This window comes from Anolis carolinensis, unplaced genomic scaffold (genome assembly GCF_035594765.1).
Source record: "Anolis carolinensis isolate JA03-04 unplaced genomic scaffold, rAnoCar3.1.pri scaffold_9, whole genome shotgun sequence".
NCBI lineage: Eukaryota > Metazoa > Chordata > Lepidosauria > Squamata > Dactyloidae > Anolis > Anolis carolinensis.
In genome coordinates, this window is record NW_026943820.1 from 3,345,401 (window position 1) to 3,372,416 (window position 27,016).

Here is a 27,016-nt window from a genome sequence, read left to right on the forward strand (position 1 = left end):
AATTCTTAAGAAAGCAAAGGTATTAATAATAAGAATACTGTTTCATTGCATTTTAATTCTTAAGAAAGCAAAAGTATTAATAATAATAATAATAATAATAATACTGTTTTATTGCATTTTAATTCTTAAAGCAAAGGTAATAATAATAATAATAATAATGCTTTATTGCAAAGGTAATAATAATAATATTAGTAATACTGTTTAATTGCATTTTAATTCTTAAGAAAGCAAAGGTAATAATAATAATAATAATAATGCTTTATTGTAAAGGTAATAATAATAATACTGTTTCATTGCATTTTGATTCTTAAGAAAGCAAAGGTAATAATAATAATAATAATAATAATACTGTTTTACTGCATTTTAATTCTTATGAAAGCAAAGGTAATAATAATAATAATAATAATAATAATAATAATACTGCTTTATTGCAAAGGTAGTAATAATAATAGTAATACTGTTTAATTGCATTTTAATTCTTAAGAAAGCAAATGCATTAATAATAATAATAATAATAATACAATTTATTGCATTTTAATTCTTATGAAAGCAAAGGTAATAATAATAATAATAATACTGTTTTATTGCATTTTAATTCTTAAGAAAGCAAAAGTAATAATAATAAGAATACTGTTTTATTGCATTTTAATTCTTATGAAAGCAAAGGTAATAATAATAATAATAATACTGTTTTGTTGCATTTTAATTCTTAAGAAAGCAAAGGTAATTATAATAATACTGTTTTATTGCATTTAAATTCTTAAGAAAGCAAAGGTAATAATAATAATAATAATATTTTATTGAATTTTAACTCTTAAGAAAACAATGGCAATAATAATAACAATAATAATACTGTTTTATTGCATTTTAATTCTTAAGAAACAAAGGTATTAATAATAAGAATACTGTTTTATTGCATTTTAATTCTTAAGAAAGCAAAAGTAATAATACTGTTTTATTGCATTTTAATTCTTAATAATTATATTAATAAATATATTAATACTTAATAAATATATTAATACTATTAAAGTTTTTATTGTATTTTTATTTGTAATTCGTCCTATTTATATTTTTATTGCATTTTAAGTCTTAAGAAATAAAATGTATTATTGATACTTGTTATGTTTGTATTGCATCTAAATTACGGTAAGAAATAAAAGGTATTTTTACTACTGGGTTGCTGTGAGTTGGAAGTATTACTAATTCTATTATTATTTTCCAAGCCTAGCTATATGTTTTGAATCTGTGCTCTTTAAATGGAAATGCGCATGCGCGCCCCACATTGTCATTCCTGCCTTTTTCCTCGCTGATTGGCTAGCCGGATGTCCTGTCACCGCTCTTTGATTTCCCTATCCCCGCCCCTGTTTCTGCGCACGCGCACTTCGGTGTCTCCTCAGTCTCTTTTTTAACTCCCTCAGCTTCATTTAGATTGCAGCTACCTCATTGGCTAATCCCTTCCGTCGCTCCGCCCCCCTCTCTTTCCCGGGCTCTGATTGGCCACCGAGCCCGTCTTTTCACGGCTCCACTTTCGCCCCGCCCCCTCTCTGAGCACGCGCAGTTCGGTGTCTCCTCAGTCCCTTCTCTCCTCCCTCAGCTCTAATGAGGATGCAGAATGCAGCTCCCTCATTGGCTACCCGCTTCCCTCCATCGCTCCGCCCCCTCTCTTTCCTTGGCTCTGATTGGCTACCTGGGCCCTCTTCCCTGCCTCACCTTGTGCGCACGCGCAATTCGGTGTCTCCTCAGCTCTGTTTAGAATGCGGCTCCCTCATTGGCTAAGGACTTCCCCACCGTCGCCCCGCCCCCTCCGGCTGTCCTCTACTGCGCATGCGCGATCCGTTTTTTTCCTCCTTTTTCCTAGAGCCGCCTCGCGCTCGCCGTTGCCGTCGCGCCCGGATGACGTTGCGCCATGGCCGCCCTGCTTCGCCGCCAGTAGGGAGGCCCTGCCGCGCCGCCTCAGGGAACGACTCCTCCCGGCCTTCCCTTCGCCGCCTGCCTGCCTGCCTTCCTTCCCGCCGGGCCAGGTGAGGAGCGCGAGGCCTGAGGCCTACTGAGGGAGGGGAGGGGAGGGGAGGGGGCCGGGCCTACTCAGCCGCAAAGAGTTCTTTCTCGGGAACCAATGGAATGACGGGCCTCTGGAGCCCTTTCTGGCCGACGTTGATCCGCCCAGCACAGGGCTCTCCCGGCAAGATGGGCTCACGGGGAGGCCGCTTTCGCCTTCCTCTGAGGCTGAGAGAGAGGATCCTCGGGATGGTAGGGACCCCAAAGGCCACCTAGTCCAGCCCCCGGATGTGTCTCTAGAGTTCTATCTATCTCATAGGATTTTAAAGCTGGAAGAGACCCCACGAGCCATCCAGCCCAACCCCAAGACGTATGTTTAGAGTTCTATCCATCTATAATAGGATTCTAAAGCTGGAAGGGACCCCAAGGGCCATCCAGTCCAGCCCCTGGATGTGTGTTTAGAGTTCTTTCTATGTGGGTTTAGAGTTCCATCTATCTATCTATCATAGGCTTCTAAAGTTGGAAAGGACCCCAAGGGCCATCCAGCCCAACCCCAGGATGTGTGTTTAGAGTTCTGTCTATTTATCATAGGATCCTAGAGCTGGAAGGGACCCCAAGGGCCATCTAGCCCAACCCCAGGACATGTTTTTGGAGTTCCATCTATCGATCATACATAGGATCCTACAGCTGGAAGAGCCATCCAGCCCAGCCCCTTGGATGTATGTGTGTTTTGAGCTCTGCCTATGTATCTATCATAGGATCCTAGAGCTGGAAGGGACCCCAAGAGCCATTCAGTCCAACCCCTGGATGTATGCGTCTATAGAGATCTGTCTATGTATATCATAGGATCCTATAACTCTGTCGATTTATTTGTCTGTCTTTTTATCTATCATAGGATCCTAGAGTTTGAAGGGACCCCAAGAGCCATCCAGCCCAACTTCTGGATGTATGTGTGTATAGTGATCAATCAATTGATCATAGAATTGTTGGACTGGAAGGGACTCCAAGGGCCACCCAGTCCAACCCTGGATGTATGTGTGTATAGGGATCTATCTATCTATCATAGGATCCTAGAGCTGGAAGGGACCCCAAGGGCCACCAGCCCAACCCCTTGCTTTGCAGGCAGAAGCAATCCAAGCCCTCCCAACAATGGCCACCCAGCTTCTGCTTAAAAACCTGCAGAGAAAGAGACTCCATCACACTCCGAGGCAGTTTGCATTCCCTGAAAGGCCATCCAATCCAACCCCATTCTGCCAAGCAGGAAGACAATCCTAACAGATGGCCTCTACTTGAAAAACCTCCAGAGAAAAGCAAAACGAAATCCAGTTCCATATTCCATAGTTGGAACAGCTCTTATCATCAGGAAGTTCTTCCTCATGTTTAGGTGGTATCTCCTTTCCTGCTATTGGAATCTGTTCCTCCATTGTGTCCTGGGTCTCTACAGCTGCAGAAGACAAGCTTGTCCTCTCCTGAATGTGGCAACCGTTGATATTTAAATACAGCTGTCATGTCCCCTCACAGACTTCTTTTCTCCAAGCTAAACATCCCCAGCACCCTAAGCCAGACCTGAACCTTGCCCACCATTCTCTGGATATATTCCAACTTGTCCATATCCTTCTTGAATTGTGGTACTCAAAGCTTGACACAAGGTTGCTCCAGGTGAGATCTGACCAAAGCAGAAAAGAGGGGGGGGGGGGGGACTATGATTTCCCTTAATGTAAACAGTAGACTCCAATTGAGTCACAATGGACTAGGTAGGTCTTAGGCCTGGTGCAGCATGGCTTCTTGTATGAATCTAGATCCTTTTGTGTGTGCTGTGCCATTCATTGGTCGCCACACACTATGAAAAGATGCCTTGTACTGAATTGTACTATTGCTCTGAGTGTTGTTCATAGTCTCTGACAGTGATATCTCTTCTCAGCTTTGCATGATCCTTTCAACCAGAGGTTAGTCCTGAATCTAGAGCCACCTGGAAGGTGACATTTGTAGGGAGTACTGTGGTAAATTGAGAAGCATAATTAAGTCTAGCAGTTTAGGTTGTTCATTTATTGGTGTCCTGTCAAATTGTGTTTTTCTTTAAACTATCAGAACCATGATTTTTAACTCTTCTTCTTTAGAAACTTCATATATTATGCTAAGCTTGCAGTCTTTCACATTGTAAGCAAGTTGCCATGTTGTGTTCAGATGAAGTTACTATCTGATTTGGCTTAATAATTTAAGATTGTGATTAGAAAACAACTGGTACTGCAGGCCTTTTTGATCATGGATGTGTTTGATGTCTACTTTGACCTCTGTAGTAGTAGTATCTGAATGTTTAGTTTGTGGGCAGCTTACCCACGCTATCCTTTACTACCTAGGGCCAATGTTTAACAGAAAGCAGTTAGAAACATTTTCAAATCCTGAAACGTTAGTTCAGTTAACACTTTGGTGAAGTGCGATGGTCTAAAAATGTTTTATTCAGGATAATTCCGACCAAATCTATCCTGATGCCTGTGTCCTGAATCTGTCCTCATGCCTATGTTTGGACATGTGTATATAGTGTTGTCACAGCATGTAAAAGTTAAACTTTTTTAAAGCTTGTTGGTTGCCTACCAATATATTCCATACCATGATAACTGATCACTCAATGTATATCATTTTGTGTTGGTCAGTCTTCATCATTTGCAGAATGTTTGTTTTGGTGGTCTAGTAGTATAGGCCACAAATATTTGCTTCAGGAGAAAGGATGTATATGTGTGTGTGTGTGTGTGCGCGCGCGCGTGTGTGTGATTACTGAGCAGTATGGAGAGATGTTTTAGCCCTCTTATGGAAATCCATAGGGACCAGCAGGGTGCAATGTCTTGAGTGTTAATTCTGGAGACCAGGGTTCAAATCCTACTTGGGCATGTTGCACCCTCTCAGCCTCAAAGGAAGGCAAAGATAAACCCCCGCTAAACAAATATTGACAAGAATACTGTGTGATATGTTTGTCTCCCCTGAAAATATACTTTGTCGTCTGCCTCAAAGTCTGGTATTAGAAACCCAAGAGTGTCATGATTTTATGTGCTCTGCAGTCTAAGTCTCTGAATTTTGGCTTTAGGTGACATTCACTTTACAGAGAGTTGGAAAATGGGATCTTGTGCTACTGAAGCAGGCGATTTGAGGCAAAAATAGGCTAAATTGTCACTGTGTGCATAATGGCTGGGCCTGACCCGCCTAATAAACAGTAGATATCACTCAAGGGTCAGACGCTTGGATTTGGAAGAATACTTGAGATCTCATTTTTTTGTGTATCTACACAAGATGTTGAGCTTACTGCTTACATGGAGCTCCAGGTTGCTACCTTGTGCACTGTGTCCTTTGTAGCTGAGCATGGGGGGATTTTGCTTTGAAAACCATGGTCATGGACACGACTATAAGACGGAGCTGCCCATTCTGTCTTTTTGGATTGTAAACTGGGCTTTTGCATGTAGAGAGCATCTGTTCCAGATAGCTAAATCATGCAAGAATGATTGAGAAGCTGGTTTCAGATGTAGCTGTGATCCAATCATTTTTGTTCCCCTCCATTATAGACTAGGAGGCCCTAATGGATGCTCCCGAAAGCCCTGAGCAAAACCCCTGCTCTCCCAATGAGGAAGAGGAAGAAGAGGAGGACAATGACCAGCAGCTCTCCGACGACGAACTCCTGAAAGACAGCGACTCAGACCAGGATGGAGAAGAGGGACTGGACAACAATTTGGGGAAAGACAATGGTGCCGACGGATCACTGAGCCACAAGGGGGAAGAAGAGAACCATTCCGACGAAGAGGACCGTTTAAGCGAAGCCAAGTCTCAGGACTCTGACAACAACGAGCCAAGCGGCCTGCTTAAGGGCTCTCTGTTGGTCAAGGAGGATAGAGCCAATGACCTTGCGGACGAAGCCTCCTCTGTCACTCGGGAACTGGACGAACATGAACTGGACTATGATGAGGAGGTTCCCGAGGAGCCCAACACCGTTGCCGCTGACGACGAGGCAGACAAGGCGGCGGGAGAAGAGGAGGAAGAAGAAGAGGAAGAGAAGGGAGACGAGCCCCCCGAAGACGGGAAACAGCCTGGCGCAAAGAGCGAGGATGACAAGGACGAGCAAGAGCCTCCCAAGGAGAAGAAGAAAGAGGAGGATGGGGAAATTGATGATGGAGAGATTGACGTAAGTTCAGCAAAAATTTTTAGCCATAGATTCTGACCACCAAACTTTGGCAATTGTGGGCTGCAAAGCATTTTGGTGCCCTTTTCTTGTTTTGGACTGTTTCCATTTTTGTTTAAGAATCCAAATATTATTTATTTATTTATTTGCAACATTTATATCCCGCCCTTCTCACCCTGAAGGGGACTCAGGGTGGCTTACAAGTTATATGTACATACAATATACAGTAGAGTCTCACTTATCCAACATTCTGGATTATCCAATGCATTTTTGTAGTCAATGTTTTCAATACATTGTGATATTTTGGTGCTAAATTCGTAAATATAGTAATTACTACATAACATTACTGCGTATTGAACTACGTTTTCTGACAAATTTGTTGTATAATATGATGTTTTGGTGCTTAATTTGTAAAATCATAACTTAATTTGATGTTTAATAGGCTTTTCCTTAATCCCTCCTTATTATTCAACATATTCGCTTATCCAACATTCTGCTGGCCCGTTTATGTTGGATAAGTGAGACTCTACTGTATTAGTAGCATAGCACAATATAAGCCTTATTAATTACTATATTGTACTATACCACTATATTGCAATATTATTAGTAATATTACATGTAATATATAATATACAGTTATAATAGTTTATTATTATTATATTGTATTACATTATAATATTATCAACATTATATGTATATACAATATATTATATTATTAATATAGTATAATATTAGTATTATATGTTATATTGATACAGGAGACATAGTGGAATTGTGTCTTACTGGCCCCCCTTCTTCACTCTGGTCCTGGAGTGGCATGTTAACATTTCATGGCAGCATTGTTTTTGGTACAACTGGACCCATGACAATTTCACAGCAACTTTGCTCCCTATTGCAGCTCAACTTAAAAACAAGATAGAGATACCAGTAACCACTTGAGTCCACAGCTGATGAACTCTTTTGGGATGTTTAAGTTGGGGGAAAAAGTTTCTATGGATATTGAAATTAATTCTCTTCCCTGTCATATTTTAATGATAAGCACTGTCAACCCCTACATGTGGGATTCTCTGTAACTCTCCCAGTATTTAATACCTTGCGCTATTTGTGTGGTGTATCCAGAGTCCTAGTCCAATACCCAGACCACTTTATTAATGTTCATCGCACCTTTATCCGTTTCAAGACGGTCTTTTGAGTAGACTGTCCAGTCTTGATACTTGAGGACAAGGAAGAGGAGCAGTGGAACAGGATGTGGTTTGTCTTGTATCTAGCATTTGAAAAAGGCACTTTGCTCTGGAGTTCAAGACAGCTATCTTAAAAGCCCTGTAAGCATCAAATAAAATCGAGGCCACTAAGGCAGCAATAGTTTTCCTTCCAGGAGAGGGAAGTGAAGCTATTATGGTAAGTGGTTCAGACAGTTAAAGTGACAAGAGAGCTGACAGTGGATGAGAACAAAGCTAAAAGAGATGAGGAGCTCTGGAACTATTAGGCCTCTTCCACACAGCTGAATAAAATCCCACATTATCTGGCATATATGGCAGTGTGGACTCAGATAACCCAGTTCAAAGCAGATATTTTGGGATTATCTGCCTTGATATTCTGTGTTATATGGCTGTATGGAAGGGCCCTTAGACATGCCTTTACCTGACTGTTCATGGTTATTTATTTATTTATTGGCAACATTTATATCTCACCCTTCTCACCCCGAAGGGGACTCAGGGTGGCTTACAAATCATATGTACATACAATATATTATATTATTCATATAGCACAATATAAGCATTATATATTGCTATATCGTACTATAACACTAGCCTCTGTTGGCATTATAACTCTATCCTCAATTTTATTGGGTCCCTTTTATTCTGGTATTTTAACTGATGATGTTATTTTTATATTGTTGCTGCAGTCCCCCATTGAAGTTGACTGAATTTTACTTGGTGGTTGGTTGATATTATTAACTCTTGTTTTATTGTCTTACTGTGTTTCATTTTTTTGTATATTTTTCAATGTATTTATGCTGTTGTTTTTGTAAATTGTTTTAGTCGAGACTTGCCCCATGTGAGCCGCCCCGAGTCCCCGCGGGGAGATGGGGGGGGGGGGGGGGGGCTCCCATCTGATGACATAGGAGACATTAATAATATCCTGGTTAATAATATCCTGCCATTAGAAAGTGAAAAAAGGCACCATTTGACTTGGTATTCGGTGTGTCTCTGTCCAGTGTTATTTCAATTGTCATGCACCATATTTAAAAATAAAACTTCTTGCTTCCCAAAAGAGCAGTAAAAAGAGGATGCTGTGGCAGTGGATAATGAAATGTTGTTAACTTCCCCTCCTAAAAGCTGCTTGTAACATAGGCTGCCTATTAATCTAATAGAGCGGAACCTCCTCTCTGTACCTGGCACCCTTTGCATTGATAAATTGGGAGATCCCAGGGCAATAAACACAACCGATGTTTTGTGCCAAAGTGGGAGGCAGTGGGTACTGAGGAAAAATCAGCATTCTGTTCCAGGTGAAGTGTACATTGTGCCAAAGTCATCTGGTGCAAATTGAGCCTTATCCGAACACTCAGTTTTTGTAATATCTTGACAGTGTTGTAATTGGAGGAAAGGTATGGGTAGGTGGGGAAATGATTTCAACATGAGGGAAATGGGTATCTGTATATGGCCAGAAGCCTTCATTTGCCACCTGAATGTTGCCAGAGGCACCCCCACAACCTCAACTGACATTTTTTTAGTATACAAAGCCTTGGTGAATTTTTGGAGACCAGTATGTCCTTGTGGAATATCTTTGAGCCCTTCCACACAGCCATATAATCCAGAATATCAAGGCAGATAATCCACAATATCTGCTTTGAGCTGGATTATCGGAGTCCACACTGTCATATAATCCAGTTCAATGTGGATTTTGTACAGTTATACGTAGAAGGGGCCTATATGACTCAAATGACAAATGCAGAAATGTTGATGATTTCAACGTGGATTTGAAATTAACTTTGCTGATGAAGATGTTTGGAAGCACCTTCACAGTTCCTGGGAGTAAATATATAGATTTAAAGCTACTTGAGGAATATAACCATTTTGTGGACTGAATGTTGCCATTTTTGTGTGTGTTATATAATAATATAACATTTAATAATCATAATAATATATAATAATAATATTATGCTATACTAATAATATAATATATTGTATATGTATATACAGTGTCCCCTCACTACTTCGTGGTTCACTTTTCGCAGATTCGCTGTTTTGTGGTTTTTTGATAAACTCTAAAAGACTATTATTAATCATAAAAAATTACAAATTACAGCCTAAGGAAGGGAGGAAGGAGAAGCCAAAGGGAGAGAAAAGGAGCCCAAGCGGCAACAGGTGGAGAAGGAGGTGATTTATCAACACACGATTGGTTGATAAAGACTTAAAACAGTGTATAACTACTAAAATAATGTATAAATATTAAAATAAATATAGTGTCTCTACTTCGCTGATTTTCACTTATTGCGGGTGGTCCTGGAACCTAACCCCAGTGATAAGTGAAGGAACACTGTAATATTAATAATATTATAATGTAATACAATATAATAATAATATAATAATTATACACTATTATAATTGTATATTTATATTACATGTATTATTACTAATAATATTACAATATAGTGGTATAGTACAATATACTAATATAGAATGCTTATATTGTGCTATATGAATAAAATAATATATTGTATGGACATATGACTTTTGAGCCGCCCTGAGTCCCCTTCGGGGTGAGAAGGGAGGGATATAAATGTCACTAATAAATAATAAATAAATATTATAGCAAACTGTTCTGGAGTTTTTATATCTCTGGGATGGTTTTGATCATTTTCTCTTGACTGGGATTGTACTCATTGAAGGTTTTTTTTTTAATACAAGTCTTGCTGTATCTTATAGAAGGTGCATTCCATTCTGGATTCCTTATTGGAGACATGTTCTTTGCAATTTGGTAGTATTACATAATGTGATTATACACAGATCTTTTGAAAGCTTTGTTTGTCATGTCATTGTGACTTTTTTGTTGGTGGTTCTTACTATTTTCTTCATATAATGGCACCCTTTATGGCTGGCCCAGTATGGGCTGCATGTCTTCAGTCTTCATCATCACCATGATTGGCCTCTTCAACCAGTTCAGGCTCTTTGGACAGTTCTGTGGCCATAGCAGCACCTCTGTTTTAAAATGTCTTCCTGTTTGATCTCTTTTAGGATGACGATTTGGAGGAAGGAGAAGTGAAAGACCCCAGCGACAGGAAAGTGAGGCCGCGTCTCACCTGCCGCTTTTTCGTAAAAGGTAGGAAGCAAACCCAGGCAAGCCCTGAGCACCCCCTTCCCTTTATGGGCCTTCAGAGGCAGCTGCGTGAACATATGCATCTTTGCTCTTAAAATACATGGCTTCTGCACAGACTATATTGCCTGAAGAGATGCTGAATGTTGATGTTTTTGGCACTGTGTTGCCTGAGGAGATGTTGAATGTTTTTGGGGATGTTTTGGCATTGTTGTGCATGAAGCATTCACTTTTTCTGTGCTTTTTCCTTCCTGCAGGGCACTGCACTTGGGGCATGAACTGCCGGTTTATTCACCCAGGAGTGAATGACAAAGGAAACTACTCTTTGATTTCCAAGCCAGAGCCTTTCTCTCCTAACGGGGCTCCTCCTATTGGTCCTGGCCCTCACCCCTTGATGCCAGCCAATCCTTGGGTATAGTAATACCTCTTTTTAAAAATGTGGTTTGATTCAGAATTCTAAGAGATTAAGTAGGCCATTTCATTATTTATTTACTTACTTATTTATTGCATTTATACCCCGCCCTCTCACCCCGAAGGGGACTCAGAGCAGCTTACAAGTTATATGTACATATAATACATTAGATACTCACTTATCCAACATACGCTTATCCAACGTTCTGGATTATCCAACGCAGTCTGCCTCCTGCCCGGATCCACAACTGTTTCTCTAGTCAGAAAGTACTGAACTTTTTACAGGTTTAATTTTCAACACTGTTGTTACTGTAAATTCATTTTATGCAATTCTATCTTTATTTGTAGTCAATTTGTTAGAAGCCAATGTTTTTGTAGTCAGTGTTTTGAATACAGTAGAGTCTCACTTATCCAACATAAACGGGCCGGCAGAACGTTGGATAAGTGAATATGTTGGATAATAAGGAGAGATTAAGAAAAAGCCTATTAAACATCAAAATAGGTTATGATTTTGCAAATTAAGCACCAAAACATCATGTTATACAACAAATTTGACAGAAAAAGTAGTTCAGTACTCAGTAATGCTATGTAGTAAATACTGTATTTACAAATTTAGTACCAAAATATCATGATGTATTGAAAGTATTGACTACAAAAATGCATTGGATAATCCAGAATGTTGGATAAGCGAATGTTGGATAAGTAAGATTCTACTGTACATTGTGATGTTTTGGTGCTAAATTCATAAATACCGTAATGACTACATAACGTTACTGTGTATTTATTTATTTCGTGTCAAAAGCATTGCATAATAAATAAGTTTAAAAGTGATAAAATAAAGGAAGTCACGAGCAGCTAAATTGAACTGCATGTTCTGTCAATTTATTGTAAAATATGATGTTTTGGTGCTTAATTTGTAAAATCATAATGTAATTTGATGTCTAATAGGCTTTTCCTTAATCCCTCCTTATTATCCAACATTTTCGCTTATTCAACATTCTGCCGGCCTGTTTATGTTGGATAAGTGAGACTCTACTATATATTATATTATTAGCATAGCACAATATTAGCATTATATATTCTTATATGTTGTACTATACCACCATATGTAATATTATTAGTAATATTATATTTAATATATAATTGATATTACAGTAGAATCTCACTAATCCAAGCCTCTCTTATCCAAGCCTCTGGATTATCCAAGCCATTTTTGTAGTCAATGTTTTCAATACATCGTGATATTTTGGTGCTAAATTAATAAATGCAGTAATTACAACATAACATTACTGTGTATTGAACTACTTTTTCTGTCAAATTTGTTGTATAACATGTTTTGGTGCTTAATTTGTAAAATCATAACCTAATTTGATGTTTAATAGGCTTTTCCTTTATCCCTCCTTATTATCCAAGATATTCGCTTATCCAAGCTTCTGCCGGCCCGTTTAACTTGGATAAGTGAGACTCTACTGTATTATATTGTATTATTAGTATTTTATTGCATTACATTATAATAATAGTATCAATATTATATGTATATACAATATATTATGTTATTACCATAGCACAATATTATTATATTGTATTATATAGTAGAACAGCACAGGCAAAATACTATTTAGTCCTTGGCTCAAATATATTTCCTGCCTGCAAACTGTTTTTAGGGAGAGGAAGGTGAATATAATGAAAATGTATGTGTGTTGTCTCATTCTGGGTTGTTTCTTTTGTCAAGGGAGGGCCTGTTGTTGATGAAATCTTGCCGCCCCCTGCTCCAGACCCTCCAGCAGAAAGTGCCTGGGAGCGAGGACTCCGCCATGCTAAAGAGGTAGGCCAGTTTTTTCTTGTTTTGGTCAGAATTAAAAGGAATGATGGCTTATGGATGTGCACACCTCAAAGATTGCTGTAAAGTTTCCCTTCATTTTGGCAGCCAGTCTGCCTGGCCAAATTGTGTCTACACTGGTGACCATTCTTCAAACTCTCTGCCTTCCTCAGCACTGCTTTTCGAGATTACTGAATTGGAAATGCAAAAGGCTGCATTTGTCACCTTTTGTAGGGAACCTGCATTCCTAGCCTTTGTTTCTCAATGAGTTATTTTCTGAGCGGCACAGCCAACGTGTTCTAGACCAAGTGCAACCATCTCCCTCTTTTGTTTATAACAAGGAAACTGTAAATATTTATTTAGCTGACAAAGTCCCATAATAATAATAATACTATAATAACTTTAGTTTTGTATCCCACCCCATTTCCCCAAGGTGACTTGGGGCGGCTCACAAGGGGACCAAGCCCAAACGTATACAATAAAACACAACAATATAAAATACAGCAATATAAAATACATATCACAACAAATTAAAATATCAAATTCTACAACACAGCATTGCAAAATAAAAGCATGGCCAGTGAACAGAGGCAATATTTCTCCAAAAGTCAAGTTTACTGCACAAATTAACCCTCAAAAAAAATTTTTTTTTAAAGAAGCCCAAAAGCTACATGACTCCTGTTCTAATATCCATCATGTTCCAGTCTTCATGAGGTCACAATAACTTACTCTTGGTGGCATATAAGAGTCCACTGCAAGCTGAGACTTGCCAAACTCCATTCCATGGAACAAAAAATGCATCTCTTTTTACCTTCTAATGAGACAAGAAAGAGTCTGTAAAATCTTTTGAAAGCAGCTGTCAGCTTGGTTACAGGGTGGACCTACGTCACATTGTGAATTTTTATTTTTTGAAAAAGGAACTAAAATAAAAGGATATTAAATACTTTGGTACATCAGTTATATCTGATAACATAGGGCCCTTCTATACAGTCCTTATATCCCAGGATCTGATCCCATTTTATCTGCTTATCCCAGATTATATGGAAGTGGAGACACATATAATCCAGTTTAAAGCAGATAACCTGGAATCAGATCCTTGGATATAAGGACAGCGTAGAAGGGGCCTTGGTTGGTTGGCATTGTTGCTTGCTGTTACACTTATGGAGTAGATATGAGAAAACAAGGTAAATCTAAATAATTAACTAAGGATTGAACCATGCTTTGGTTTTTAGAGAAACTTTTTAAAAGATGGGAGTGTGGTTACCCAGGAAGAGGACTCAAAGGAGCTTGGCATAAAAGCATTAGTATACAATTTAAAATATGCAAGCATTAAAACAGAATTAAACACAGACAGCACTAAAATTCACAGTTTAGTTAATTTAGGTGTAATATAAATAGGTATAAAAATCAAACATTTACTGATAAATCAACATTTGCAAGTATTGCTAAACAGGCTGATTTTCCTTTTTGTGGAGCAGGTGAAACATCTTTTGCAAAGTTCACTATAAACACCGCACAACAGGTTCATGTAAATGTTTAAATAGTTGTTAGGTGACATTCAGAAAATTTCTACTGTTGTCATTTTTTTCGGCACCCCAACACTGAGTGAAGGGGACCCTGTTTGGGGTTGGGACCCACAGTTTAAGAAGTACTTTGACTCTCCTAGGTGTTGAAAAAAGCCACGATGCGGAAAGAGCAGGAGCCCGACTTTGAGGAGAAGCGGTTCACGGTGACCATCGGGGAGGACGAGCGGGAGTTCGACAAAGAGAATGAGTTTTTCCGGGACTGGAACTACCGCATCACTCGTGAAGTCCGAGACTCAACGTAAGGCACCGTTCAAATCACGCAGCTCACTAACGCAGAACAACAGCACGGCTGGGTTCCTGCTTAGTGGCCCAAGCTTTGTTCTGCTAGCCGTATGACCAACCACCAGGCGGCAGTGTTGGCTTACTCAGAAAGTAGTTGTTACACTCAATATCCACAACTGCTTTTCCCCACTTCGAAAGGGTATTCATTGACCTCACTAAAAAGAAGAACAAGGTTGAGTTCTGCTGGGTTTTTTGTTTGGGAACTCTGTAGCAAAACCCATGCCCACTTGCTGCCCAGTCCTGTTGATTAATCCTGGTTTTTTGCATTCTAATGCCCAGTAGATATTGGCAAATTGCACCCCACTCTTTAAAAAGTAGGTTAGATAATCTATAGAGATCTGGCAACTGTGTGTGGGCTGAGATATACAGTTGGTTGGCATGGCAGCTGATCACAGCCTCCGTGAGTCACCCCAACGGATCAATAGATCACAGGCTTTGATCTATTTAGTGTGGGTGGTGCCTTGAGTGATTGGGGGGAGCCCCAAAGTGAATAAACCAAAGAGATTTATGTACTATTTGGAATGACCTTTGGGCAAGGCTGTGCCTTTCTCTCGTGACTTTAGTTATGCCCAGAATTTGGCAAGAAGCTGTTAGGAGTACCCCAACTGGCATATGTATGTATATACAATAATGAATAATCAATGTATATGCATATAATATTGATAATAATATAATGTATCACAATATAATGCTAATAATAAAACAATATATTAATAACTATATATTATATATTACATGTAATATTACTAATAATATTACAGTATAGTGATATAGTTCAATATAGTGATATATAAAGCTAATATTGTGTTATGCTAATAATATAATATATTGCATGTACATATCATGTGTAAGCCGCTCTGAGCCCCCTTCGGGGTGAGAAGGGCAGGATATAAATGTAGTAAATAAATAAATATGTGTGCGTGTGCGTGTTTGTATATACAGTAGAGTGTCACTTATCCAACACCTACTTATCCAACGTTCTGGATTATCCAACGCATTTTTGTAGTCAATGTTTTCAATGCATTGTGATATTTTGGTGCTAAATTCGTAAATACAGTAATTAATGTGCATTAATGTGTAATGAACTACTTTTTCTGTCAAATTTGTTGTATAACATGATGTTTTGGTGTTTAATTTGTAAAATCATAACCTATATTGATGTTTAATAGGCTTTTTCTTAATCTCTCCTTATTATCCAATATATTCGCTTATCCAACGTTCTGCCGGCCGATTTATGTTGGATAAGTGAGACTCTACTGCATGTATGTATATATGTATAAAAGCTTCTACCAACAAGCTTGAATTAGCATACACAAATATATGTGTGTGTGTGTGTGTATGTCTATCTATCTATCTATCTATATATACACACACACACACAGTGTTTCCCCGAAAATAAGACAGTGTCTTATATTATTTTTTGCTCCCAAAGATGTGCTAGGTTTTATTTTCAGGGGATGTCTTATTTTTCCATGAAGAAGAATTCACATTTATTGTTGAACAAAAAAATGAACATTTATTATATACTGTACAGTAGTTGTCATCACAAACCAACATAACCAAACCAGACAAAATGTGACTCCTGTCAAGAATTTCTTGTTACTACCATTATTTCCATTTACATTTACCAATCCTGCATGCTCTGGTGTTTCGTTTGGCGGGCACCGGGCATGCTTCCAAACAAAAACTTTGCTAGGTCTTACTTTCAGGGGAGGCCTTATATTTAGCAATTCAGCAAAACCTCTGCTAGGTCTTATTTTCTGGGGATGTCTTATTTTCGGGGAAACAGGGTATATATGTATATGTGTGCTAATTCAAGCTTATGTTGCCAGTGGCTGTTAAAAATACTCTTGCACCAGACCCCTATTTGTTACTGATTTTTTTAAAAATATATTGAGTGACTCAGGAGCTTGACTGGTACCAAGAAAGATATCACCATACCAGGAAACTCCATTATTATGGTATTTTGAAAATTTCCCAGCATTCAACTTTCTTAGAATTTCCCACCGCTGCCTTTCCCCACTGAGTTCAATTTTTAGAACAAATTTCCGCTTGCTTTGAGATTCAACTTGGTGATGTGTGAAACCAGCTGACCGATTCATAAATCTTCTCTTTCTTTCTTCCCCTTCTTTCTTGTTAAAAAAAAATAACACCAGTGAGGTGGACATCAAAGACAACGCCAACTTTGGGTAAGCAGTCTCTAATCTCCGTTGTGTTTACAGCTGGGCCGTTTTGCTTTCATTTTGATCCCTTGCGATTCTTAGGAATTCGTAGATCAATGCCAGCCTTCCTTGTTGCGTAAGACTGGGCTTCCAGTTGACCAGTTCCTCCTGGTGCTAGAATATCTTACAAAGGTTTTTATCATAACCACCCTGCTTCTAAGAAATGCATCTAGGTATATACAGCGCATGCTGTGCATTTGCTTGAAACATTACCACATGGTGGTGCTAAAGTCTTTTTTGGTCCCCAGATGCTTACAGAGCCACTCAGTCCAATAACTGGAAGAGCAGTTTGTGACTAGAGCAAACCTATGGTGGGATTTACATAAATGTTGATGCCATGGGTCTCCTGTTTCCAGGGCTTGTAATTAGATTTCAATTACTGGGTTGTGCATTTTCCGGGCTGTATGGCCATGTTCCAGAAGCATTCTCTCCTGATGTTTCGCCCACATCTATGGCAGGCATCCTCAGAGGTTGTGAGGATGCCTGCCATAGATGTGGGTGAAACGTCAGGAGAGAATGCTTCTGGAACGTGGCCATACAGCCTGGAAAATGAACAACAACCCAGTGATTCCGGCCATGAAAGCCTTCGACAGCAGATTTCAGTTATCCAAATGTGAAATGGGGATTATTATTTTAATATTGTTTTGTTCTAGTGTCTGTTTTAATTTTTATTGAATTTTTAAACATTTAATAAAAGCTAAGGAATATATATTATATATGTAGTAGCATTAATTTTATTTAATGAATTACGTTGGTGGTTGTTTGATATCATTACTGTTGTATAAACCTTTGTTTTAACTTCTGTTTTATTATCTTCTTGTGTTTTAAACTGTGTATATTGTTAATGTATTTGCGCTGTTACTTTTGTAACATTGTGAGCTGCCCCGAGTCCCCACGGGGAGATGGTGGTGGGGTATAAATAAAGTTTTATTATTATTATTATTATTATTATTATTTACATATACATAAACTGCTTTGAGTCTAAAAGAGACTCAGAGTAGCTTTTGCATATGTGTGTATACATAGTGTATTTATTGTATGTATGCGTAAGTGTGTACGTTTTGTATGTTTTACATGTTTTGATATGGTCAAAAGTGACTAATCAATAAAGAATTGTTGTTGTATATATAGATATAGATATTTCCACCAAAGACAAATCCTGGGATCTCATTTCATTCTTTTGCAGCATGAATGGAACCCTTTCAGTATCATAATTCCCCCCATTTTATCTATTAGTGTGGTGTTTGCCTCATAGTATTTACCATTCTACTTTGTTGTTATTATGTTATGCTGTTTTAATGCGTTATTAATCTGCTTTTTTATTTTTAATCACTTGTTGACATTCTTTATATATTATTTTATATTGTTCTTGTATTATTATTTTTTGGGGGGGCTTGGCCCCATTTTAGCTGCTGCGAGTCCCCTCGGGGAGATGGAGGTGGGATAGAAAAATAAAGTATTATTACTATTATACTGACACAAAGACGGAGTATGATGCAGCAAACGAGATATATATGCTAGATTTCATATCACACAATCACAAGTTGAACACATTATTATTATTATTATTATTATTATTAAATATTATAAATTTGCAGTCTGATTAGGAAATGTGACTGGCACAGCTCTAATGTAAATATTCCCCTTCGTTTGATTCCTGTCCAGGTCTGATCCTTATGCGGATCCTTACTACGATTACGAAATAGAACGATTTTGGCGTGGTGGGCAATATGAGAACTTCAGGGTGCAATACACAGACCCAGATCCATACCGGAACTACAGGTTGAGCAAGGTAAGTGCTGCATCCACCTCTTTTCATGGATTCAAAATGCTCATTCTGCTTAGTTCTCCACTTTGACTCCAGCTCAGGCATATTTGGCAGCTCACTATTTGATATGTGGCTAATGTAGAAATATTTGGTATCTGTAGCAGTGTAAAGTGCTGTATCACTAATGCTACATGTGACTTTATGATAGGAAAAGAGAGAAATACGCAGCATGCTCTGGTAAGGTTCAAAAAGGTTTAAAACCCCTTTTTATTGTTGGATAAAAAGGTAGAGAGATAAAAAGAAGTTACCTAACTTTGGTAAGAAGCGTTCCTCATGTTGATTCTTATGTCTGTATGTAAGCTATTTTGAGAAAGGCCTCATGAGGCTCCCTTCTCAAACAAAATGATAATATAGCACTAAAGACTTTTGTGAAGAAGATGGAAGTGACCTCTACATGCAGACAGGAAGCAAAACACCTTTACACATATCTATCTATCTATCTATCTATCTATCTATCTATCTATTTATTTATTTGTGACATTTATATCCCGCCCTTCTCACCCCGAAGGGGACTCAGAGCGGCTTAAAAGTTATATTTACATACAGTATATTATATCATTAGCATAGCACAATATTAGCACTATATACTTTGCTTTAACCATATGTTTTATATTTTATACTGTATTTAACTGTTTGTAATAGATTTTATATGCTGTTTGTTTTTAATGATGTGTCGGCATCGAATTGTTGCCAATTGTACGCCACCCTGAGTCTCTTCGGGTGAGAAGGGTGGGATAGAAATATTTGAAATCAACACATAAATAATATAAATATATTACTATATTGCACTGTACCACTGTACTGTAATAATAGTAGTAATGTTACATTTAATATATAATTAATATTATTATATTGTATTAATTATTAGTATTATATTGCGTTACATTATAATATTAGTATCAATATTACATGTATATACAATACAGTATAGTCTCACTTATCCAACACTCGCTTATCCAACGTTCTGGATTATCCAACGCATTTTTGTAGTCAATGTTTTCAATACATCATGATATTTTGGTGCTAAATTCATAAATACAGTAATTACTACATAGCATTAAAGTGTAATGAACTACTTTTTCTGTCAAATTTGTTGTATAACATGATGTTTTGGTGCTTAATTTGTAAAATCATAACCTAATTTGATGTTCAATAGGCTTTTCCTTAATGCCTCTTTATTATCCAACATATTTGCTTATCCAACATTCTGCCGGCCCATTTATGTTGGATAAGTGAGACTCTACTGTATATTATATTATTGCCATAGCACAATATTATTATATTATATAGTACTATATTGTTGATCTAGGAAACAGAAGTGAAAACAAAGCAGGGTTCTCTCTGTTCCTAATAGTTCTATATATATATACAAGTGTTGATGCTTCTTCATCAAGACAAGACCAGCGGTATATATAGCCAAGGTGCAGGAAAACATTTTAACGTGTTCAATTTTTTTTTGTTGTCGTTCCACAAGGAAAGGGAAAGAGAACGGGAGAGGGAGACCCGGCAGCGTGAACGGGAGCGCGAGCGGGAGAGAGAACGGGAGCGCGAGCGGCGCCAGAGAGAGCGGGAGCGCGAACGGGAGCGCGAGCGCGACAAAGAGCGCCAGCGGAGGAAAGAAGAGTGGGAGCGCGAGCGGGAGCGCATCAAGAGGGACGACAAGGACCGCCAGCACCGAGAGCGGGACCGGGATAAAGAGCGGGACAAGGAGAAGGAGAAGCCGAAAGCCCGGTCGCCCCAGCCACCAAGGTACGAGGCTTCGCTTTGTGCAGGGGTCCTCAAACTTTTAAAGCAGAGGGCCGGTCCACAATCCTTCAGACTGTTGAGGGGCCGAATTATCATTTGGGGAAAAAAACCGAACAAATTCCTATGCACACTGCACATATCTTATTTGTAGTGCAAAACAACAACAATAACAATGAAAGAACAATACAATATTTAAAAATGAAAATAATTTTAACCAACATAAACCTATCAGGATTTCAATGGGAAGTGTGGGCCTGCTTCTGGCCAATGAGATAGTCAGGTTAAGTAGGATTGTTGTTGTTGTGTGTCTTCAAGTCATTTCAGACTTTGGGCGAGCCTAAGTCCAAAATTATTTATTTATTCATTTACTACATTAATTTACTACATTTATATCCCACCCTTCTCACCCCGGAGGGAACTCAGAGCAGCTGTATGTACATACAATATATTATATTATTAGCATAGCACAATATTAGCATTATACTATATTGACCTATACCACTATACTGTAATATTATATGTAATATATAACATATAATTAATATTATTATATGGTATTATTGTTAGAATTGTATTGTATAAAATGATAATATTAATGTTAATGTATATACAATATATTATATTATTAAAACTGATATAAAATATTATATTATAAATGAGGGCGGGGGCCAGGTAAATTATCTTGGAGGGCCACATCCGGCCCCCGGGCCTTAGTTTGGGGACCCCTGGCTTTGTGTTTTGTGGTGTGGATAGGCGGCTTAGCTAGCCCTTGAAGGCTGGCATTTTTGGCACTTTGGTACTTCATAAAGCAGGCGTGGGAAACTTTGGCCTTCCAGGTGTTTTGGACTTCAATTCCCACAGTTATGGGAGTTGAAGTTCAAAACACCGAAGGGCCGAAGTTTCCCCACACTTGTCGTAAAGGCATGGATTTATACATCAGAGCTTAGAGGAGAGTTGCATCTCAATTTACTTCCTAGGGAGGTCAATAGATGTTGAACTACAGTATTCTTGGCTCACATGTAACCCAAGAAATATAAGCCACGTGGTTGATTTGGACTTTTCCTTAAGAACTTGGTTCTGTGAAGGTTTTGAAGCAGAGTCTGGCTTTGATTGATTGTCCATGAAGTCAAAATGAAACCTCAAGGGACTTGTTGCATTAACAGGTTTATAAAGAATTACAGTTTTTTAATTATGTGTCTCATATTGATAAGATTGATATTTCTTGCACATAGAACATTGGTTCCAAAAGACCAGCCCATAGCAAGGGGAGTTTGGGTTTATAATTGAGTCCCAATGTCTTGCACTCTTGTTGTTTTGGTTTTATATGTATTGATGGCTTAATCTACTGCAAACAGAAAGATTGCCATCGAATAGCACAAATGACTGTCTTCCGTCTGCTTGCAAAATCTAGGAGCCATTTAACCCTTCATTTACCTGTGCTTCTCTTTCGCTCCGCCATTCCAGTCCTTGCCAAGATATTCTATTAAATTTTGAATAAACCTGGTGCTGATTTCAGTTGGGGCTTGAGTTGGTTTCGGTATCTCGGCTACGCAGCCAATTGAGATGCTGCGAGAAAGAAAATGAAAGACTTGCTTTCAGTGGGGGAAACCCAGATTTTTTTTCCCCCAATGTGTTCCTCATGCGTGATGGAAAACTTTCAGTGCCATATTTTCCCATGGAAAATTTTTCTGCACTGTCTTTGTGAGTTTATTTATTTATTTATTTACATCACTTTTACCCCGCCTTTCTCTCCGAGGAGACTCAAAGCGGCTTACAGTAAACAGGCAAAAATTCAATGCCTAAAAACAATGTAAAAACAATTCATATAAAACAATCTACAAAACAACAGTTCATATAAAACAAGTACCATTACAAAATAAAATCACATTATATAAAATTTTAAGAATGTCCAAGATTAAAATCCATTCATCCAGAATCCTCGATTCTTCGTACAGGTCATGTAAAGTCCATGTTCTTATTCATTAAAAGCTTGTGAGCACAGCCATGTCTTTAAGGCTTTCCTGAAGCCTAGGAGAGTTGGTATCTGCCGTATGTTGCTGGGGAGGGTGTTCCACAGCCGAGGAGCCACCACCGAGAAGGCCCTGTCCCTCGTTCCCACCAGCCTTACCTGCGAGGCTGGTGGGACCGAGAGCAGGGCCTCCCCCGATGATCTAAGAGTTCTAGAAGGCTCATAGGGGGAAATACGTTTGGACAGGTAAGATGGGCCAGAACCATTTAGGGCTTTGTAGGTCAAAACCAGCACTTTGAATTGGGCTCGGTAGCATATCGGCAGCCAGTGGAGCTGGCTCAGCATGGGAGTAGTACGCTCCCTGTAAGCCGCTCCTGTTATTAGTCTGGCTGCCGCCCGTTGTACTAGTTGGAGCTTCCGAGCCGTCTTCAAAGGCAGCCCCACGTATAGAGTTCCCCTATAGTTGTCTGAGCTGTTATATTGCCATCAGTCATGTTACATAGGCTAAATATAGGGTATAAAGCGCTAATTAATCTTCTGAGGAAGCAAGCATTGGCAAACCCTGGTGCTAGGAGCGATGATGGACTGACAATGCACTGTTGCGCTCATCTCTATTCCACAAAATCCTCTTGTTTCTCAATCAGTCACAAGTACAAGAGTCATGGCAAAATGCAGAAAGTTTGGACTCACAGGCTCACATCCCTCCTTTGGGTGAAACTGAATATTCAGGTCAAAATACCGGGTCAGATTTTTCTCTTGACTGAAATGATACTGGTAGTTAAGAGTGAGTAAACGAAGCTAAAAGCAGTACAGTTACACCTCATCGAAAGAAAGTTAAACTGTTGACTCAAGACATGATTTATATAGCTTTCTTTCGGCATGTATCTTTGATTTAAAATGTGTATAGTCTTTTAATTTTTGCTCAGTTGAAATGGAGACAGCATGGTATAGTTCTTTGAGTGTTTGATTATTATTATTATTATTATTATTATTATTATTATTATTATTATTATTATCATTATATCCTGCCCCATCTCCCCGAGGGGACTCGGCAGCTCACATGGGGCCAAGCCCAACCACATACAATAAAATACAACAATATAAAATACACAGTATAAAATACCACAATATAAAATACATAACAATCACAGTAAATCAGCAATACAACTTCAACAGAGTAAAAGCATGGCCATTAAAAGAAGCGATATCATTACTCTCGAGACCCGAATTCAATTCCCTGATCCTCCATGGAAGCCCATGAGGTGACTTTGGGCAAGTCTCATTCTCTCAGCCTCAGAGGAAGGCGAAAGTAGAACAAATCTTGCCAAAAATAAAATTACCATATATACTCAAATATAAGCCGGTCCGAATATAAGCTGAGGCACCTAATTTTGCCACCAGAAACTGGGAAAACATATTGATTTGAGTATAAGCCGAGGGTGGGAAATGTAGCAGCTACTGGCCAGTTTCTAAAATAAAAAAATAGATAACAATAAAATTACATTAATTGAGGCATCAGTAGGTACAATGTTTTTGAATATTTACATAAAACTGTAATTTAAGATTAAGACTGTCCAACTCTGATTAAATCATGAATTTAACCTTCTTCGATGCAAATGTGATTACGTATCCATTCAATAATAATAAGACACTAAAATAATAAATGTAATAATGATGACAATAATAGAGAAAAATAATAAATGTAATAGTAACATGAATAATAGAGTAAAATAATAAATGTAATAATGATGACAATAATAGAGAAAAATAATAAATGTAATAATAATACATAGAGTAAAATAAATGTAATAGTAATAATAATAGAGTAAAATAATAAATGTAATAATAACAATAATAATAGAGAAAAAATAATAAATTACATATACAGTAGAGTCTCACTTATCCAACAGAAACGGGCCGGCAGAACGTTGGATAAGTGAATATGTTGCATAATAAGGAGGCATTAAGGAAAAGCCTATTAAACATCAAATTAGTTTATGATTTTACAAATGAAGCACCAAAACATCATGTTATACAACAAATTTAGCAGAAAAAGTAGTTCAATACGCAGTAATGCTATGTAGTAATTACTGTATTTACGAATTTAGCACCAAAATATCACGATATATTGAAAACTTTGACTACAAAAATGCGTTGGATAATCCAGAACATTGGATAAGCAAGTGTTGGATAAGTGAGACTCTACTGTATACTTGAGTATCAGCCAACCCTAATATAAGTCAACCAGGACACTCACTCAAGTGTAAGCCCTGGGAGGCTTATTCAGCCCTAAAAAAGGACTGAAAATCTCGGCTTATACTTGAGTATATATGGTAATAGTTTTCCTTTGGGTTGCCATAAGTCAGAAACAACTGACAGCACAATAAAGGGAGTATTTGTTGCCATGTTTGTGGAAGGCACCCAGCAACAGGAATGGAAGTATATGTCACTCCCTTTCTATAATTAGCAGTTTTCCGAAAAAAATTACTCACACATAACATTTCCAATGTAACATTTCAACCAGAGATTCTAAATCATCACTAAAAATAGAATCTAGTTGTACTTTTTTAGGGAGATTTACACCATTGTTGACATAGATTCATGGTAGGAGTCACGTGAACAGCGAGGAAATTCCTATAAGGAACGCTTCCAACTTTGCTCTTGTCCCGGTGCCTCTCTTGAGCCCTTGCCCTCTTGTTTCCCTTCTGGCTTGCCTTAAAGAATCCATGGAAAATATCATGTGCCCAAAGATCTCCTTGTATAACAGCTGGGGAACAAGCCCAAGGAAGTCAGGTTGTTGCAAGATGGCTCAAAATGCACACGGATTGCTAAAAGCCCAAGTTTCCCCAACTCCCCAGTTGCTATTTTGACGTTCCCAATGGCAAGGAAGTGCATTCTTTTCTTCCTGAAGTGTCCTGGCTCAGGTTTTCCACACTTACCTACGAGTGACATCAGCTCACCTTATTTCCTGGTTATCACTCATAGAGAAAGGACTAAAGAGCAGATTTGCAGGTCTCCAGAGAGGACATTGTTGTCGTGTGCCTTTGTTTCCAACTTATATTTGTCTCTAATTTTCTTTCATAAATATAGAAATAATAATAATAATAATAATAATAATAATAATAATAATAATAAACATTGACAAAATTACGATCTGCCAGCTGCAAAAGGCCACCCTGCTGGGTTCTGCGCACATCATCCGAAAATACATCACACAGTCCTAGACACTTGGGAAGTGTTCGACTTGTGATTTTGTGATATGAAATCCAGCATATCTATCTTGTTTGCTGTGTCATAATAAAATAATAATAATAATAATAATAATAATAATAATAATAATACATTATTTATTACCCATCTCTCCTGACAGCTCAAGGCAGGGCACAACAAAGAAATAAACATATGAACATAAAATATATACAATAAATCGCATAGATAAAAACACAAAAATATATTTTAACTTTAACCAAACACAGATATGGAGTTGGTGTGCAATAGCAATAGAATGTGCATCAAAATTCATGATTGCAGATTGACTGGGTGACCTTCTGCCAGTAGTGATGGGTCTTAATTCTTAGTTTAGCTGTCAGATCTCTTCCGATATGTCATTCAAAACACACACGTGCACACACACACACACACACACACACATATATATATATACATACATACATATATAATATTGCTGAAACTAAGCAGCTAACTAGCCACTACAACATACAACAAGACTGCATCAAGCAAAGACATTAACTTAATACATACCTGTATTAACATGTATTTACTATAAACATAGATGTATATAGTACATGTAACTGTAATAATAATAATAATAATTGTTGTTATTTTATTTGTTATTCTTGAAGGATCTTAGGGTGGTTATACACAGCACAGAGTGCCTGAACAGAACATAAAATAACACAATTAAAAATGCAGTTTAATAAGACATATAAACATATTAAAAGACAACTTAAAACTCAATTAAAACAGCGCTCATCAACCAGTGGCGGTAGGCTACTGTAAACATGGCCAAGCCATAAACTACAGAATCTATTCTACAAACCTCACACTCATTGTTCATTTTCACCCCTTATTTTAAACCCTTTATTTTACTTCCTTTATGTGGTACTATAGCTAAAAGGTAAAGGTTTTCCCCTGACATTAAGTCCAGTCGTGTCCGACTCTGGGAGTTGATGCTCATCTCCATTTCTGAGCTGGCGTTGTCCGTAGACACCTCCTAGGTCATGTGGCCACTGACATGACTGCATGGAGCGCCGTTACCTTCCCATTGAAGCAGTACCTATTGATCTACTCACATTTGCATGTTTTTGAACTGCTAGATTGTCAGAAGCTAGGGCTAACAGCGGGAGCTCACCACACTCCCTGGATTCGAACCGCCAACCTTTCGGTCAGCAGCTCAGCGGTTTAACCCGCTGTGCTAATGGGGACTCCAGATAGTACTATATAACCATACTATTATTTTTAATTATATTCATCTCATTCATGCTGAAAACGTTCTTCTAATGGGACAGGCATGTATGTCCCACTTGAAGTGAATGTAGTTAGATTTTTTAGGATTTATGTCCTAAAGCTTTAAGGAAAAAAAATAACCAGGTAACACAGGTAATAACCACAATGCACTGCATGACTCCTGTGTGCATACGGGAATTGTTTTTGAA

General features: G+C 38.1%; 1 protein-coding gene across 2 annotated transcripts in view; it reads left to right on the top strand.

Annotated features, from left to right (window-relative positions):
- Positions 1-1,820: 1,820 nt before the first annotated feature.
- The window catches only part of zc3h18 (zinc finger CCCH-type containing 18), a 67,626-nt gene continuing 42,430 nt past the window's right edge, over positions 1,821-27,016 (top strand). Inside the window, exons 1-9 of one of the 2 annotated variants that reach the window (XM_062961568.1) lie at positions 1,821-2,021; positions 5,550-6,163; positions 10,399-10,483; positions 10,735-10,889; positions 12,621-12,713; positions 14,374-14,531; positions 16,732-16,764; positions 18,463-18,589; positions 20,100-20,374. In XM_062961568.1, the coding sequence (XP_062817638.1) occupies positions 5,564-6,163; positions 10,399-10,483; positions 10,735-10,889; positions 12,621-12,713; positions 14,374-14,531; positions 16,732-16,764; positions 18,463-18,589; positions 20,100-20,374 (1,526 nt within the window). In that variant the 5' untranslated portion in view covers positions 1,821-2,021; positions 5,550-5,563. The remainder of the gene's footprint in view (positions 2,022-5,549; positions 6,164-10,398; positions 10,484-10,734; positions 10,890-12,620; positions 12,714-14,373; positions 14,532-16,731; positions 16,765-18,462; positions 18,590-20,099; positions 20,375-27,016) is intronic. The other variant, XM_008122262.3, reaches the window with a different exon arrangement.